Below are 18,738 nucleotides of genomic sequence, written 5' to 3' on the forward strand. Positions count from 1 at the left end.
GGATCGAACTCCTTGCTAAAAAGATTTATAAAAAATATCAAAAAATTTAGAGCCGTGTATGATAGAACTAAATCGTAGAACTGTACGGATATAATCGTGTTAAATTAGAAAACATCATACAAAAAAAAAAAACAAACATTTAATTAAGAATACTTTGAATTATCGACCATTCAGAAAGGGTTAAAAAATGAACAAATTGAATGAATGAATGGTTTATTTTTTCTTAACAAAAGGTAGTAAAACAACTCGAGGTACAATTAAATATGTAAGATCAATTTTGTGCGAGATTGGCGGCTGCAGTAGGTTTTGAAGAACCTGTGTTACAAGACACCAGTGCCTCATCTCCACGGATTACACAAATATAAGGCAACCAATTAGTGTTACAATACAAACATAACAATAAAGAAATTGTGAGAATAAATTTAACATAAAATCTATTAGAATTATAACTTTTTTTTGATGGATGAAAATGATATGGTTAACGGCGCCTCCTCCTGCGCTAACGGGATACGCTGGCGGAGCACCAGTGAAGGGTGATAGACGAGAATGAAAACATGAAAACAGTTAGCCCATCATGATGAATTCATCAGGAATTAACCATGATAGTTTCCAGGGAGAACCGCGAGGAGGTCGACCTGGTTGGGTATATTGCTAGCAATGGGATTCTCAGTTTCTATTACTAACAATCCGTTTCCCCCCAGAATTATAACTTAGGTTTTTTTATTCATTGACAAAGTATGTTGAGAGTTACATAGCATTAAAAACGCAGGCTGACTTACACGTATGCCCATTGTTGATGGCAGAGACAGCAACGTTCCCGTAACCTCTGAACACAAGAGGTCCCCTGATGTGGGAGCCGTGGATGTCCAGCACCGCGTCTCTGGTCATGATGTTGATAGGTGACTGTTGGAAGCCGCTGTTGCACACACCAGGCCATTGGGTTTCGTCTATTACAAATTTTTAATTAAAATTACCTGAAGTGAGATTATACAAAATTTTGTATGAATATTTCTGTTCTGTCACTAAGTAGCTAATAATAATAATAGTATATTATTCATATGTTTCTTAAGCCCGAATAACATCTGGGTGAAGGTATACTTTACCAGAGGGACACTTTGTACAAAGGTCGTTTGTTTGGGCACCTCTGTGTCCATTCGTGTTTCCACCGTGAAGCAGTTGTGTTTGCATGGCTGTGTTTCGGTTTGAAGGATGGGATATGGCAGATAATTTACAAGGTACAGAGGAATAACACCTGAGTCCTTTTAATTTCGAATTCCTGGAACAATCTATGCCCCCGAAATATAGAAGGAATCTTTTATAAAATACTTTCGGGAGACATGTAACTTCTCTGAATACACGAAACCAAAATAGTTCATTGAAATTGGATAAAAACCCCACTTGCTGAAAATCACCCATCTTAGTTTTCACTATTGCCAACGTAAGAGAGATTGAAACGTGCGTTAATGCAATTGAGAGGACTTGCAATTGTTAGAGAATTTGCATACGGGATGGAGTAGAAACCATTGGGATTTAAAAAAAAAAACGTTCGACATGAAACTGTGAAATTGACTACGGGAACAAAGTACTATACACTACCAGTATAAGAGAAGGAAAACAATGATACCAAGCAACTTAATAAGCTTGGTAATAAAAAGCTAACATCTTGTTAGTAGCTGCTGTAAGCGGTTTTGAACCAGTAGTGCCCTCTTTCCTCTTTTTTAATCCTTTCTTAACACATGTTTAGGTTATAAAGTAGATAGATAGATACTCCTTAATGTTTCTTCCATTAGATTACAATAGTAAACTAATTATAAATATAAACAATTATAAAGAAAACAATGCTTAAAATATACCTACGTTCGAAATTCCAGTTTTCTGAACTTAGTAGTTTTGGCTGTGCGGTAATGATCAGTCTGGACAAAAGATTTTTATATCTTCTTATCATTGGAAAAATATCCTAATCTGGTTCAGAGGGACGTTATTAAGATTAAGTTTCACTTAACAAAATGTCAAGTTATTGATTTGTCTTCATTCCGCATTTATTGTTTAGGTAGGCACTTAATACCATACATATTATACGATGCAGCCATTCACTGACTGCGAGAAAGCCATTAGCATTATCTTTGAAGTGAACGCTTCTGTCAGGGACTTATAGCCGCCACGAGTAGGCGATCCAATTATATGACGTGAAATCTCTATTTTTATTTATTTATGAACTCGTAATATAATAATAATAATAAATTTATTTCTCTATACAAAGGTAGTTAGTTACATTACAGAGTTTGGTATCTCCTGTTAAGCAAAGATTGCTTGTGTTAAGAGAAACCGCTCTTTCATAACAATAATTAAATTTCATAATCATTACAGTTTACCTTTTTTTTTAATCAGCATTAATTATTTTCTTTGTTTTACTTTTATACAATAAAACTAAAAAAATTATATATAATAAAAAAGAAAAAGTGTCTATGATAATAAATGTGCTCGTGTATGTGTGCTTGTGCTTGTGTGTGTGCGTGTGTGTGCGTGCGTGCGTGTGTGTGCGTGTGTGTGTGTATGTGTGTGTGAATTTGTGTGTGTGGTATAGATATATATATATATATAATATATATATATATATATATATATATATATATATATATATATATATATATCACATCCAGAGCATCATTGAAAACGGGGTCGTGCCCACTTCAGGATGCAAAAGTAGATTCGCAAAGAAATGTTGAGACTACATTATGTACCTTTTATAAGTCTCTGGTTAATCCATTTGGAACAAATTTTAAATACATCAATTACACACAGATCATCTTATGAAAATGGTGACTGTCTTTTATTAATAGTTACGTGGATACCTCAGTATACACTGTGACGCTCATGGTACCCTCAAGCGTTGCTGTTTCTGAGGATGAAGTTTTGCCTCCGATTTTGTGTATTTACATATACGTGCAGGGTGTCCCAGACTGAATGGGTAATCCGGCAACACTCCATAGCAGGGCTATTGGGGACTCAAATGAAGACTAGTATAAAAAAATATGTAATTTAAAAAAAAAAAACTTTAATTAGGTATTACCTGAGAAATATTTATTTTTTATTGTACGTTTTGAGTGGCCAGTAGCGCTACTATGGGGTGTTTCCAGGTAGTGTCCCAGAAGAATAGATAATTCTTTCTGGAACACTCTGTTTATGTTTAGATCTATAACATCTATATTACAATGTACTAATGTTTCAACAGTTTAACCAGTGACTGTGTAAGTATATAAAGTAAGAGAAATAACTATGTACTTACAATCATATGACCATTCCATTTGGTGGCTTAGGCTTAAACCTGAAACAAGAAATATAAAAGGATAGTTAGCTATATAAATATAATTATTTATTGTCTTTTAAAAATGATGCCAAAAGAAACTAGCTGTTAGGTATTAAAAATCATGTTAAAAAAGGCTCCACATCATCAGATATGGGGAAGAATCAAGTACAGACTATAAGTTTACAGGTTGTTTTTTTTTTATACAACTTAGAATGGCAAACAAACTGACGGCTCACCTGATGGAAAGTGGTAAACGCCTATAGACATGAGAAGTACCATGGACATAACAGAGTATACTGTTTCGCCCATGATACCCCCCATGCGTTGCCATTCCTGAGGACTCAGGTGTTATTCCTCTGTACCCTGTAAATTCACGCCATATCCCACCGTTCAAACCAAAGCACAGCCATGCAAACTCAACTGCTTCACGGTAGAAACACATACAGAGTTGTACAAAGCCTCCCTCTTGGTTGTTTAAGTAAGCAGACCTTAGTCTTTTATAATTACAGGATAAGATTCTTACGAGATTGTGCTCATCTTTTCGATTGAAATTTTTTTTCCAAAAAAAAAAACAAAACTAAAAGTTAAGGGCAGTTTTCTAAGAATGATTTTTTTAATGGATGATAGTAGATTAGTAACCTGCATGCACTACGGGTAGACGCAGGTTGGGCACCAATAAGGGACGATAGTTGACAATGGAAACAAGGCTGTTGGCCTTCGAAAATTAATTTTCCAGGGGAAAACGCGTGATGGAGGACCTGATGGGAGATATTGCTAGTAATGGGGTTGTTAGTTAGTAATAATTATTAACAATGCCTTTTCTTCCCTCCTAAGATCGTTTACCAGTAATTACGAGTTTACGGCGTTTACGGCGCTTGCGTTAACTGGTTAATCTAAAAATTCACCTGTATTAAGGGGCTCACAAACAAACTTTACTTGTTACAAATGTCATAAAATACGTAAAGCCGTGTAAGCTTTATAGCACGTGTGCTCTGTAGCAATTTTGGAAGTTTCATTATGTTCGAATTAAAATTTAGGACGAAGTTTGCCTCTTCACACAGACGAGGGTAAAAGGATTTATTTTCGTGAACAAACTATCGTTTGTTTACGCAGGTCATTTATTAGTCGTTTACTAAACTAACTAACTTTATTTAGTATAGAAATAGGCCTTTATCAAATAAGATAGTTTTTTGTACTATTTATTTATCGGTTACCGTTTTCCATTAAATGGGCTGTCACTTTGTCTACCATTTTAAGTTTCATAAAAAAAAAATTGTCTATAGTTTGTTTCCAAAGAACTTAATAAAAATGTAAACCAACAAGTAACTGAATTTACCATAAACAAGACCTTAGATTAAGGATAAATCCTCATAAGAAAGTCTGCCGATGTCCAATAGTAGTACAAATAAAAAATCGATTACCTGATTGTTTTAATTTCTTTTAATTCAACTTGAGAGTGTTTATTTATTTATTTATTCTTTATTGCAAGATAAAACTTTGTGCAAATGGCGAACTTTATGCCATATGGCATTAACCAGCTAACTATTAGGTAAAAACAGCGTACGAAGGGCAGATGTGGTAAAAAATATGTGACACAGTTATAATACATACAGAAATAATTGTACATAATAATACATAAGAAATACACATATAACACATAAATACATACTACTTATAATATATATTGTTATACTAAAATATTCTGTGTGTATAATAATATGTGTTTCTACTAAATTTATGATAGTTTCTACTAAAACTTACTTCATTTTTCGTTTTCTTTTTTAAGTACTATTGAAACAGTCTATAGTGGCATATACAAAGTAAATTCTATTATGACTTATGTATATTTGGGTTTTAGAGCCCTCAGGTGAGTTTTATTAAGAACTCTGTGTTCCTACTGGTGCTGAGAGCCAATGTGCGTCGTATGTAGTGAACATGTTATCATTTGTTTTGTTTTAATCATTTTTTATCATTTCAGTTTTCAACTTTCCACTGCTGGGAATAGAGATGTTTTATGAGAGACGCTGTTGCCCACCTTCTACCATCAAGTTTCCTTGGTCGCCTCTTACGACACCCATGGGAAAGAAGGGGTGGCTTCTATGCCGGGACCATATGGTAGTGTGGTCACATAATGGGCATAGAATCTGTGTGTGCCTAGTATGTGTAGATCTATTTCAGTTGTTTGTGTATTAAAAGTATTATTTAAAATGTTATTTTAAATAATACTTTATTGTATTTACTGTATTATTTTAAGATAATATCATATTTATTATCACTTGTCCTTATTTTGTGTAGTTTTTGGAGGGGTGATATAAGCTATTAGGTGAACTGTCAGAATAGTTATTCCCAGTTGAGTAAAAAAAAAAATTGTAATTTGATTTTGAATAGAGAACATAACTAGGTCGACAAGGCCGTCAGAAAAATAACTACATACTCGTATTATAATAGGGAGGAAAGAACCTTTCTTCCCCACTCACCACCGATAGGGAAGAAAGATTTTTAAGCGGCCTCGTACAGGCAAACGCAGTAGGACGACCCCCCACTAGATCCCACTCTCTTCCCAACAGATAACAACCTATCGAACCCTGCAGTAGATTAAAAAAAATGTTGTTAAAGCGCTTGTAAACAAGACTATTTGAATAAAGATGGTTTGTTTTGAGTGACGACCTCAAATGCATCGTAGAGACAGAGGATGCAGGTGGCTTAGCACCGTTTCTTATGGCGGTCTATAGGGAGACCTATATTCAGCAGTGGACAGATGAGATGATGATGATACGGGGAAAGGAATTATTAGTATTATAGACTAGTGGACCCATTACTAACAGTTGACAGGTCGACCTCCTCGCGGTTTCCCCTGGAAACCATTGTGATTTATTCTTGACGTATTGACCTATCATCCCTCACTGGTGCCCCGCCAGCGTACACCGATAGCGCAGGCGGGGTTACCATTCCATTATCATCCATAAAAAAAAAAACTCAATTTATTCTGTTGGCATTTAAATGTTCATGATTATTTATTATTAACGAAATTTGGTAGTAATTTCTCATGAGATAAATAGAGGAATGTTATAGATACACCTATATGTGAGACCTGACACACACACATATATATATATATATATATATATATATATATATGTTGGTTTGATTTGATATATATTAAAAAACTACATATTATATATTTAATATTTCTAGCTAGGTCATTCGATTAGGTTAATACCTAACAAATACTTTGTGAGTTTATACCGTAAGTACCTGTATTAACAGGTGCTGACATAGTAAGGCCGTCAGGACTAATAAAAATTATCTTTAATGATTGATACAGGAGCTTGTTCGTATTTATGTCAACATTAATAATTCGTACCTGCAGTTACTATAGGTATAATTTATTAAACAATTAAGATTAGAAAGAATAATGTGTTATATAATTTTATTTATTTCTAAGAACAAAATAAAACAATGTAACAATGTTTGGTTTGGTTAATATAATTGTATTATATGATAATTTCGAAGCTTGTGTGGTGGTAGGATTTAATAGATATCTGTTATCTGGTATCTGTTATAATGTTATAATTATTTTTAATGAATAAATAAATAAAATAAATAAATAAAAATCTACATTACAAACGTAGAGATAAATCTATAGAATTTTCCATCGTGAGATTTTTTTAATGATTTATTATTGAATTATAGTTGATTTTTTAAGACATCATATCAGCCGTTTACTGTCCACTGCTAGATATAGACTATGTCTATAGGCGACGGTTACCACTTTCCATCAGGTGGGCCGTTAGCTTGTTTGCCATTCTAAGTTGTATAAAAAAAATAGACTTCTCCCAAATAAGGGGGGTATAGCAAGTAGTTGTCACGCTTGGCAGGCGGATTGACAACCGCAGATAGGCTTTGGTGATTTTCTATGAGAGATGCTGCTGCCCATCTCTCGACTTAATCGTGGGTGACTAAGGGAACTTAATGTTACCTTAAGAATCCTACCTACGGATCCTTAGGTTCTGTAAGAACCTTTTCAAAAATCCTTGTTTAAGAGGAAGCGGCACGAAGAACAAACAGATTACCCAGTATTTAATTTCCGTGTAAAATAGAGCCAGAAATCAGGAAATTAAAGTTAATCTAACATTGAATTTCGTAACTTTTGTATGTTCGAAATACATTTGGAACTAGTGAATTGGTTTGAAATACATGTGGTAACTGAACTTGACCTTATTCATTTAGTTATCTCATGTTACGGTCGAACACACATTACGAATGGAATTCAATGCCTCATTGATATCGGCTTAAGAGTGGATTCCCCAATACAGTACGTACGTAATAACATATTTAACGGATTGTATAATTATTTTTTAATTTATTTCAAAAAGAAGTAGATATTCAATTCGGTTGTATTGTTTTTAATACCACTGAGGCCACCTCAGTGGTATAAAAAAAGTCAGACACCCCCCATGCGTTGCCATTCCTGAGGACTCAGGTGTTATTCCTCTGTACCCTGTAAATTCACGCCATATCCCACCCTTCAAACCGAAACACAGACATGCAAACACAGCTGCTTTACGTTTGAAACACGAATGGGACAGAGGTACCCAAGCAAACGACTCTCCTCCGTAATTATTGCTATAAACGTATCAATATATGCTGTGTTTGCCTATAATAAATTGTTATACTTAGTTCTAAGCTCCATAATTGTATATATATTTACATTATTTTGTGGGAACAATTGTTGGTGAACCTAAATAAATAAATAAATAAATTCGCTCTACCTTAGTCGCCTCTTACGATTACCCACAGAGAAGGAAAGGGTGGTATATTATATGCCGGGACCATACGGCCCCATGTAATATGTAAGATTGTTCCACATTAATTTTATTTTTTCAAACATGCTTGGAAATGTAAGCATTATTTTGACAATCATCTTCAAGATAAATCAAAATTGTCGTACTGGCCAGATATATGCGGGCAGCGGCCGGCAAAAGTTGTATGAAAATCCATATCTGTCGTGTTTTGCGGCCAGATAAATTACTATGTAAACTTATATCTGTCCTGTAATTTAAAAATGGTATGACTTTTTACTTCGAAACATGGCTACTAAAGAGGTAACTAATAAAAGGTTTTATTTAAATTTCACACATTATGGCGCGTGAAAAATTATTATTGTTCGTTATTCGTCATAGAACTTAAAAAGTGTTTTTGATTTCCGCGCATTGTTTGAGAAAAGTACTATACAAGCCTTGGCCTCAACTAGGCACTGATGGACTCACGTATGTGTGCCTTGGCTACGTCTCGGCCCACATTTGCACGTTCGTCCATCAATGCCTCAGTTGTTGGCCGCTGCAGTAATGTACTATAACGTCTAAGTTAATAGTTTTGTGAAAAAATATACTGACAACTCAATTTGTGTGGGGGGAAAGGAATTGTTAGTAATGGAGACTGAGAATCCCATTGCTAGCAATATACCCAACCCGCTCGACTTCGCGATTCCTGGAAACTATCATGGTTAATTCCTGATGAATTCATCATGATGGGCTAACTGGCCTGTTTTCATTTTCGCCAGCGTATCCCGTTAGCGCAAGCGGGGTTACCATACCATTATCACCCATTAAAAAAAACTCAATTTATTCTGTTGGCATTTAAATGTTCATGATTATTTATTATTAACGAAATTCGGTAGTAATTTCTCATGAGATAAATAGAGGAATGTTATAGACACACCTATATGTGAGACCTGACACACACACACACACACATATATATATATATATATATATATATATCCTTATTTAAATAATAAATTACATTCGTATGCTTACAATTTTAAGGCAATTAAACAGATGCCAAAAAGTTCTGCCACGTCAAATGTCTGTTTATAGCAAATAAATATTTAATTTAATTTCATTTAGTATTTCTATGGCATTTTCTTTCTACGTATTATTATAACTATGACCATGTCATCACGTAGCCTGTACCCACGTACTATTCTTAACCTACGCCTGTACCACTAACGATGCCCTATTTATTAAAGCCGAAATATTACGCCGCATATTGTGAAAAAGATCGTGACATATTAGGCTAGATTATAGACGTAGTATAACCTACTAAATAATGGGGGAAAGGGATTTTTAGTACTAGAGTTTTATAGCCCCATTGCTAGCAATATTGGGTATATTATCAGGTTGATCACCACGTAATTTCTCCTGGAAACCATCGTGGTAAATTTATTGTTGTATTCATCGTGATGGGCCGAAACCTGCTTTTATTCTTACCTATCATCCCTTACTGGTGCTCTTCCAGTGTATACTGATAGTATAGGTGGGGTTACCATTGCATTATGACAAGAAAGCTGAACCCAATTGAGAATTTAGCAAAAAGTAAGGAACAAAATGGTTCAATACTTAAAATTGGTTTATGAGAGTTTTAAGTGGTATCTACATCATCATCATCATCATCATCATTTCAGCTGTTATCTGTTCACTGATGATAATAGGCCTCCTCCATAGACTTAGAGATAAGCGGGTATATATACACATATATATATATCTTCGAGAAATTGACTAAAATATATATATTAGACTCACGAAACTACCTTACATATCAAAAATGAGTAAACTTCGACAACTGTCTACATGTCACGTTTGGGAACCCTTCACTTTGTGCTCTAAAACTTTAACATTCGCTTTTTACTACGAGCCGAACCCTGACCTCGGGGAGGGATCAATAAATAATTTGCTCTCCGGTTTGCCGACTCATCTCTTTTTCAGCGGTCGGCGCTTCGCAAGCGAGCGAACGTTCTAGATTGGCATTTTACATATTCATAGTTGTAGCGCGTGCTTGTATTTTGCTATTCAGATGCTGCAGAGTACTGTTTGCAGCTAAAGTGTCAGCTAAAACAACGTTTTATTTTCTAGGTATAATATTAGGGGTATTTTTTACTAGGGGTGCGTGTGGGGAGAATTCTTTTTAAGGTTTCTTACTAAGAAGCTCTTTAGCTTGAATTCCTAATGCTAACGGTACGGAGTTTTTGTAAAAAATAATATCTACAAAGGAATCCCCATGGTGCTACTTTATCCGGCCGTCTGCCACAGCGCTATATTTCAGCAACTACATATTGATTTGAAACTATGTTATTGATTTGAAATTTGTATTTTTTACATTATATTGGTATTACATAATATATTACCAGAGGGAAACTTTGTACAAAAGTCGATTGCTTGGGTACCTCTGTCCCATTCGTGTTTTAACCGTGAAGCAGCTGTGTTTCGGTTTGAAGGGTGGGATATGGCGTGAATTTACTGGGTATAGAGGAATAACACCTAAGTCCTCAGGAATGGCAACGCATGGGGGGTATCATGGGCGAAACAGTATACTCTGTTATGTCTATGGTACTGCTCATGTCTATAGGTGACGGTTACCATTTTCTATCAGGTGAGCCGTCAGCTTGTTTGCCATTCTAAGTTGTATAAAAAATAAAAATAAAAAAATTACAATGGAAATGATTGAAAAAATATTTTATATTTTTAGGAAGTGCGATTGTCAAAATTCCGAAATCGACCGACTAGAAATGAAGTCCTCGCATACGATTCCCATATGACAGGGCTTAATTTGTACATTTTAAGATTGATTTTTATTTACTTTCTATGCTGCGTGATTTTGTATTTATGATCGAAAAAATGCTTACATTCACTTCATATCACACACGATATGAAGCTATCTACACTAATATTATAAAGAGGAAACATTTGTATTTTTGTGTGTATATATGTTTGTAATTAATAAACTCAAAAACTACTTTGCCGATTTCAAAAATTCTCTCACCATTAGAAAGCTACATTCACCCTGAGTAACATAGGCTATATTTATTGCTAGAAAAGATTAGGGATCCTTACTAAAACTTTAGTAACGTAACTCAAGGTGTAAAAAAATGCTATAAAATATCTTTCGTCGCGTGCGTTTGCGGAAACTATTGGTGATAGAACAAAAGTATGTTCTACAATATTGAAGAAAATATCAATAACTACAAAAAACTTCGCCACACTATATGTTTAACTATTATCGTTATGTCACAATAACCACTTTTTAAAATGTAAAAATGTTCACCCGTGCGAAGTTAAACGGGCTGCTAGTGGCATATAAGGCCAAAAATGACGAAATTAAGGGTTCCGTTTCTATCATTTTGTAATGGGAAAAGATACAATCATTATACTAAGTATAACTCGTAAATACTGATAATGATATCATGATCACTGATCTGTGTATAAAAATAAATATGAAAACATTAATCAATTGATATATAATCCACGAATTATTGAATTAATCTTTATTGTTTAATCTCTGCAGTCTGCTCGTCTAAAAAAGTAAAGCCTTTGGTTAATGATAATAAACTTTATCGCTTTATCGATACAGTCCGATTTTAATCGCCATCAGCGTTTGTCTAGACCGACTGGCGAGGAGCTGCGAATAGCAATTGCAGGTATACAGTCAGCAAAATAATGTGAAATTTAATGTTTATTTCACTGGTTAGTTGATTAAAATTATTTTGTTTAATTCCGCTACCGTTAGTATGTGTGTGACTGCCAACACTCAAAGATTGGCCATCACTATTACTACCAGAAGTCTTTAGTTTTTTTTATAACACGAGGGGCAAAGAAGCATGTGGCTCACTAGGTGGTAAGTGACTACTGCCGTCCATGATCACCCGCAACACTAGAGCCATTGCAGGTATGCTGCCGGCTTTTTAAAAAGAAATATGCTGTTTTGTTGTAAACTTATTTTAAACTTTCGCGTTTTCTTAAAGGCTATTATAAAAATTAAAGTTCCATAATCTTCCATTTTAGTCATCCATCTTCGACTGCCATTTTGTTCACGCACGTTTTGCAACACGTGTTCCACTTTTAAACGAGGCATTTTCAGACAAATTATTAGCTGAGCAGCGATCTAATATATACCCGTGCGAAGCCAGGGCGAGTGGCCTAGTCGAATATAAAAATTGTGTGTTGTCTTATAGTGTTTTTCCATATTGAATAATTTTATTCAACGTGGAAAAACATTGTTATTATTTGACGTTTCAAACGAGAAATCTACTCATTTATATTTCAAAATAAACACGATGTTAATATTTTATAGAGATAACACGAAATCTCTTTATTTGTCTATGGTATCGGTTTGTAGTGAATACGTATATCGTATTTGTTCTCTTAAAATAACTGACAAAAATTGTGACTCGCAGTTACACTGTATCTAATTAATAAGTGGCATACAAACATATTTACCTGATACTCAAACCATAATAAGAACTAATTGTTTAGAAATTATTTTATTATTTAAGCCTTTCCCATAAGAGGAGTTCTGCTAGTACTTACCACACTTGGCAGGCGGATTGGCGACCGCAGTTAGGCTTTTAGAGATGTTTTAAGAGGGACGCTTTTGCCAATCCCTCGCTCTCCCTCAGTCGCCTCTTACGACACCCATGGGACACAAAGGGGTGGCCTATTCTAAAGCTGGGACCACACGGGGATTTATGTACATAGTCGATAACAAACTTAAAATGTACTTTTAATTTTTGTTTTCAATATGAAATGATTTACGTTATAATACTTGTACCATAAAATATATCTAACATTTTTCTTTTTTTTATACAATTTAGAATGGCAAACAAACTGACGGCCCACCTAATGGAAAGTGGTAACCGTCGCCTATAGACATGAGCAGTACCATGGACATAACAGAGTATACTGTTTCGCCCATGATACCCCCCATGCGTTGCCATTCCTGAGGACTCAGGTGTTATTCCTCTGTACCCTGTAAATTCACGCCATATCCCACCCTTCAAACCGAAACAGTCATGCAAACACAACTGCTTCACGGTAGAAACACGAATGGGACAGAGGTACCCAAGCAATCGACTTTTGTACAAAGTCTCCCTCTGGTATAACATGGAGGCATTATTAACTGTCAAAATATTATAGACTTGTTATTGATGATAATTGCAATTCATTCAATCATTCACGTGATTTATGGGTTTATTGCGGATCTCAGAAAACTAAATTTTTTTGAAAAAAAAAATAGACTATTATATTATATATTTGAACTTAATTAAACTTATGTGACCATCACAATGATCGTCATATCAGCCTTTAACTGTCCACTGTTGAACATAAGCCTCCCATTTGGGGGGTTTTGCCAGTAGTTGCTACGCTTGGCAGGCGGATTGGCAACCGCAGTTAGGCTTTAGAGGGACGCTGTTGCCCATCCCTCGCCCTTTCTTAGTCGATTCTTACGACACACACGGGAAAGGAAGGGGTGGTTTATTCTATGCCGGGACCACACGGCATCACAATGATAATATGTATTAATTATTGTTATTAAAATTTTAATATTTCACACCTTCACAATCACCTTTATACTAAATGTGGCCATTATTTACAAATAATGACAATACACTAATAATATTTAAAAATTATAAATTATGTAAATTATTTTAAGATGTTTGTGTACTTATGCAATTTAAATTTTAAATATAATCTATTGAATGTTAAAAATATTGACAATTCGGTCGTTCTTTCGTAAAATAATCGCATTTTGTTTTTATACACTGGACACAATAGAAATCGTTAGCATATTTTAAATAAATATTTTTATTAATGAAAAAGAAAATTTTTTCCAAGAACACATAGGTGGAACTAGTCATTTCCCGCAGCGTTGCCCGCTTCTAATTATGTAGTTCCCGTATATCATTCCCGTTGGAACCCTTCATGAATCCGGTCTTTTTTTTTATACCACTGAGGTGGCAAACAAGCATACGGCCCACCTGATGGTAAGTGGTTATAGTAGCCTATGAACATCTGCAATACTAGAGGTATTACGCGTGTGTTGCCGACCCTGAAGAAACCTCTTTACCCCCCTTTTGAAGAACCCCATGCAGTCTCTTGGGAAAACGTCGGCAGGGAGCTCATTCCACAACCTAAGTGTTCGTGGGAGGAAACATCTCTGAAATCGCGCAGTACACGACCATTGAGGCTGTAGGACATGAGGATGAACTCCCTGTCGATGGCGAGCCGTACGATGGTAGAAAGTGGCTGTGTTCTTACATTGTATTATATATTTAAATGACAATTACATACCTAATACCTTCATAAAGTTTCAGCCAATTCAACTGATCGGTTTTTTAAGTGATCCTTTAGATTAATATAACTTTTTTATTTATGAATCGATTGAAATAAAACACACACTAAATTTTAAGTGGAGCAAATCGCAACGCATTAGTGAAAATCGCATTCAAATCGGTTAAGCCGTTTCTGAGATTAACTTGCACAAAGAGACAAGTAGACAAAATTCTAAAAATCATTGTTTTGGGTACTATCGCGTTCATAAAGCCTCCCTATAATAGTTTTTCTATCTTTCATATACAGACAGCGATCAGTTACGATTTTATTGTATGTATTGATTAAGATATTCTTTATTGTTCCTTACAAAAGATTATAATAATAATAGTAATTATTATTATTACTATTATATATTATTTATTATTATTTTTTTATTATTTAATTATTATTTCAGCCGTTAACTGTCCACTGCTGAACAAAAGCCTCCCCCATAAGGGGAGTATTACCAATCGTTGTCACGTTTGGTAATCGGGTTAGAAACCGCAGTTAGAGTTTGGTAATGTTTTAAAATGGGGTAGGCAGCAGTGTTCCTCTTATAACATCTCTACATGCCTAACTGCGGTTGCCAATCCACCTGCTAAGAGTGGCAACTACTGGCAAAACTCCCCTTATGGAAAAGGCTTATGTTCAACAGTGGACAGTAGTTAATGGCTGAAATAATAATATAAATAATAAAATATTTTAAAAGGGACGCTACTGCCTATCTCTCGAGCATAAAGTTCCCTTACTCGCCTCTTACGACACTCACGGGAAAGGAAGGAGTGGTATATATGCCGGGAACATACAGCAACTTGGTAATAAATCAAAACAAATCAACAAGCCTTCACTGAGAAAATAGTGAGTGGTTGACTGGTAGAGAACGCCATTAGGTGTTAAGTCTGCTATATGTACACTTACTTATATAATATTGCATTGAAGTTTAAATAAATAAAATAAATAAACAAATACATCACCTCTCTATACTTACGTAATAATTGTGCATTGAAGTTTAAATAAAAAAAAAAAATAAACAAATACATCATCCTCTCTATACTTACGTAATAATTGTGCATTGAAGTTTAAATAAATAAAATAAATAAACAAATACATCATCCTCTATATACTTACGTAATAATTGTGTATTGAAGTTTAAATAAACAAAATAAATAAACAAATACATCATCCTCTCTATACTTACGTAATGGTATTAGTAAAAATGTGTATTGCTACTCCTTTTGATCCTCAATTCGTAATCCTTTTCATCCTCAATTCATAAGAAGCGGGCAAGGGAACAAAGCGTAAGACATTAGCGCTAAAGAAGGAAAATTGGAAGTAAAACCCCATAACAAACCGTCTGTGCAGTGGCGTAATAATAGGATAGTATATCTTCCCCTCGTCTTATGGGGAACACGTGCCTAGTAGCACGTTAATGGGTCGTTACGATTATCGTGGCGAGATTATGGCGCACGCACGTTGTCTGTAGATAGTATCTTTTTTTTTGTATATTTGGCAACTAGTAACCTGAACCTGGCTTTGCATGGTTTTTGTTTTAATGGAATACAGTCCATTTCTTGCTAGTAATGTAGATTTCAACAGGTGAAAGAATTTTTATAGTTTTTAAGTTCGTATGTAAGTAGTCCCATATACAGCAAATATTGTTTTAATTAACACTGAACAAGATAGATTACCATATGGTCCCGGCATAGAATGGACCATTTCTTCCTTTCCCGTGGGTGTCGGAAGAGGTAACTAAGGTGAAGGATGAAAAGCAGCGCCCCTCTTAAAACGTCCCCAAAGCCTAACTGCAGTTGCCAACCTGCCTGTCAAAAGTCTACAACTACCAGTATTTGTAGATTTTGCCAGCAAAAAACCCCCCAAGGAAGAGGCCTATGTTCAGCAGTGGACAGTTAAGGGCTGATATGATGAAGTTTATCCATTACTAGCGATTCCTCCCGGTTTCGCTCGGGTATATAGAAAGTTATTTTATTTATTTAGTTTATTTACATTTTATTTGTTGTATTTATAAAAATAATAAATACAGTTCATTTTAATGAGAACTTATTAAATTAGTATTTTTATATTTTTGCGTTACATTATTATAATTTTCTTAGAAAACTAATTTTTATGAAAATAATATATAGGTTATGTTACTAGGTAACATTAATTTTATATTTTTATAGACGAAATAATTTTTAAAATCGATTGAGTAATTTTTGAGTTTATCCTGTTTACATATAATATAAAGGTATTATTTTAATATATATACATTTTTAAATATAATACTTTTTAATGAATTACGTTATGACTAAAATAGGTTTATTTTTGTGAAATAAAACCACATAATAATTATTTGCGTGTATATTACACGATATCCACGTTAATTATGAACCGGTTATTATTTATTTGGTCGAAATGAATTAATGCCTTATTAGTATAGAATAATAATTATTACTCAGTATTAGCAATTACAGTTGGGTCTAGTTTTAGTAAAATGAACGCTGAAAAGTCTTTATTTTATAAAAAAAAATAATAATTTCGTTTGTATATGTAAATTTTTTTTGGCCCTGTGGCCCCAGCATAGAATAGGCCATCCCTTTCTTTTCTGTGGGTGTCATAAGAGACGATTAAGAGAGGTTGAGGGATGGGCAGCAGCGTCCCTCTTAAAATATCTCTAAAGCCTAACTGCGTTTGCTAATTTGCTTGCCAAGCTTGGCAAGTACTGGCAAAACCCCTCAATGGGGAGGCTTATGTTCAGCAGTGGACGTTAAAGGCTGATATGGTGATGATGATGATATATGTAAGTTTTAGTATGCATGGTATATCAATATTAACCATAAAAATGGTATATCAATGGAAAAATGTTGGGACACTTGATACGACACGACGAACTTGTGAACATTATAATAGAAGGTAAGATAGAAGGAAGGAGGGGAAGAGGGAGACCAAGGCATAGTTACATCAGGCAGATCAAGGAAGGAGTTAGTGTCGTGTCGTATCAAGAGGTGAAGAGACTCACTAAAAATCGTAGTGAGTGGCAAGAGCTCCACCGACAAGAGCGCAGCTCTTAAATAAGATAGATAGATAGATAGGTATATCAATAATTAACAAATAATTCTGATACTTCCCTATAGTTGTCAGAGAGAATGCTTTTAGCCTTAGGTTCGCCTTCTACACATACATGTACAGTTGAATAAATAAATAAATCTTTAATTTTTTTTTTAAAGACTAAATAAAATTATTTTAAAGATGAATTATTACTCTTAGTACTTGTGTACCTTTAAATTGTAACAATTAAGTGTTTATTGTATACTAGTTCGTAACACCTGACATCGTTCGTGTTGAACTCCTATAAATACTATCATAATAATTGAAATAAATTAAATGAAAATAAGTTTCTCTGTATCTATGGTTTATATGATTAAACAATATAGAAGTATATCATATTTCATCAAAATTGGTGTAGCTTTGTTCAGAATCTCAAGCAAGTGCTACTTTGTAAAAATAAAAATGTGTTACATTTTTATTTTTACAAAATATAATAAGAACTCAATAAGAAGTATAATCAGAGTAGTAAAAACTAATTTAATTATATTTATATATTAAATTATTTAAAAGTTTAGTGAGTACACTTTTAGATTCATAGTGTTTTGGGGTAAAATAAATATATCAATTTTGAAATCGTCGTACTGAATTGTAATGATTGTATCTTGTTTAATTGGTATCTATTATTTTTGATAACAAAATGTGATCTTTTAGGTATTCTTTTAGGTATTTATTTGTCTAGTTAACATATTATATTATATTTAAAATAAATAGCATCATACTTAACTATAATAAATATATAATACATAAAAATAAATAATATCTATTGACTTACAGTGAAAATTTAAAGTTAATATAATTTCTAACAAACAAAAAAGTCAACATGTGAGTAAATACGTTTATTTAATAGCTGTTCTTTGGTTAAATATATGTATTTATTTATATTTAATTAATGAAAGTTTTGAAACTTACCACACAAACACAACAATATTAGCACTTCGGACGATAACATTTTATTTATAATTATTTTTTAATAATTAAACAAAACTTGTTTCTCTTAATTTTAATTATTTATAACAGATCCGGAGCTACGCACACATGCACAATAACTGAGCGGGAAACGCGGGTTGGTAAATTTTTATACATTTTTCTTTTTAATAAAAATTTTATCTCTTTTTTTTTTTAAATCTATTTGACCGCGGTGCACGGGCTGGCGTCATGCGGCCTACACTACTTGTATCA

At 33.9% G+C, this 18,738-nt stretch overlaps 1 protein-coding gene across 1 annotated transcript in view; it reads right to left on the reverse strand.

Annotated features, from left to right (window-relative positions):
• LOC116412784 (carbonic anhydrase 2-like) overlaps positions 1–18,738 on the reverse strand; it is a 33,755-nt gene extending 15,017 nt beyond the window's left edge. Inside the window, exons 1-3 of the mRNA XM_052902195.1 lie at positions 18,469–18,738; positions 3,287–3,325; positions 780–947 (exon numbers count right to left, since the gene is read on the reverse strand). Coding sequence (XP_052758155.1) covers positions 780–947; positions 3,287–3,325; positions 18,469–18,508 — 247 coding nt within the window. The 5' untranslated portion in view covers positions 18,509–18,738. The remainder of the gene's footprint in view (positions 1–779; positions 948–3,286; positions 3,326–18,468) is intronic.

The sequence above is a fragment of the Galleria mellonella genome, unplaced genomic scaffold, assembly GCF_026898425.1.
Source record: "Galleria mellonella isolate WM207_F2 unplaced genomic scaffold, CSIRO_AGI_GalMel_v1 utg874, whole genome shotgun sequence".
Lineage (NCBI taxonomy): Eukaryota > Metazoa > Arthropoda > Insecta > Lepidoptera > Pyralidae > Galleria > Galleria mellonella.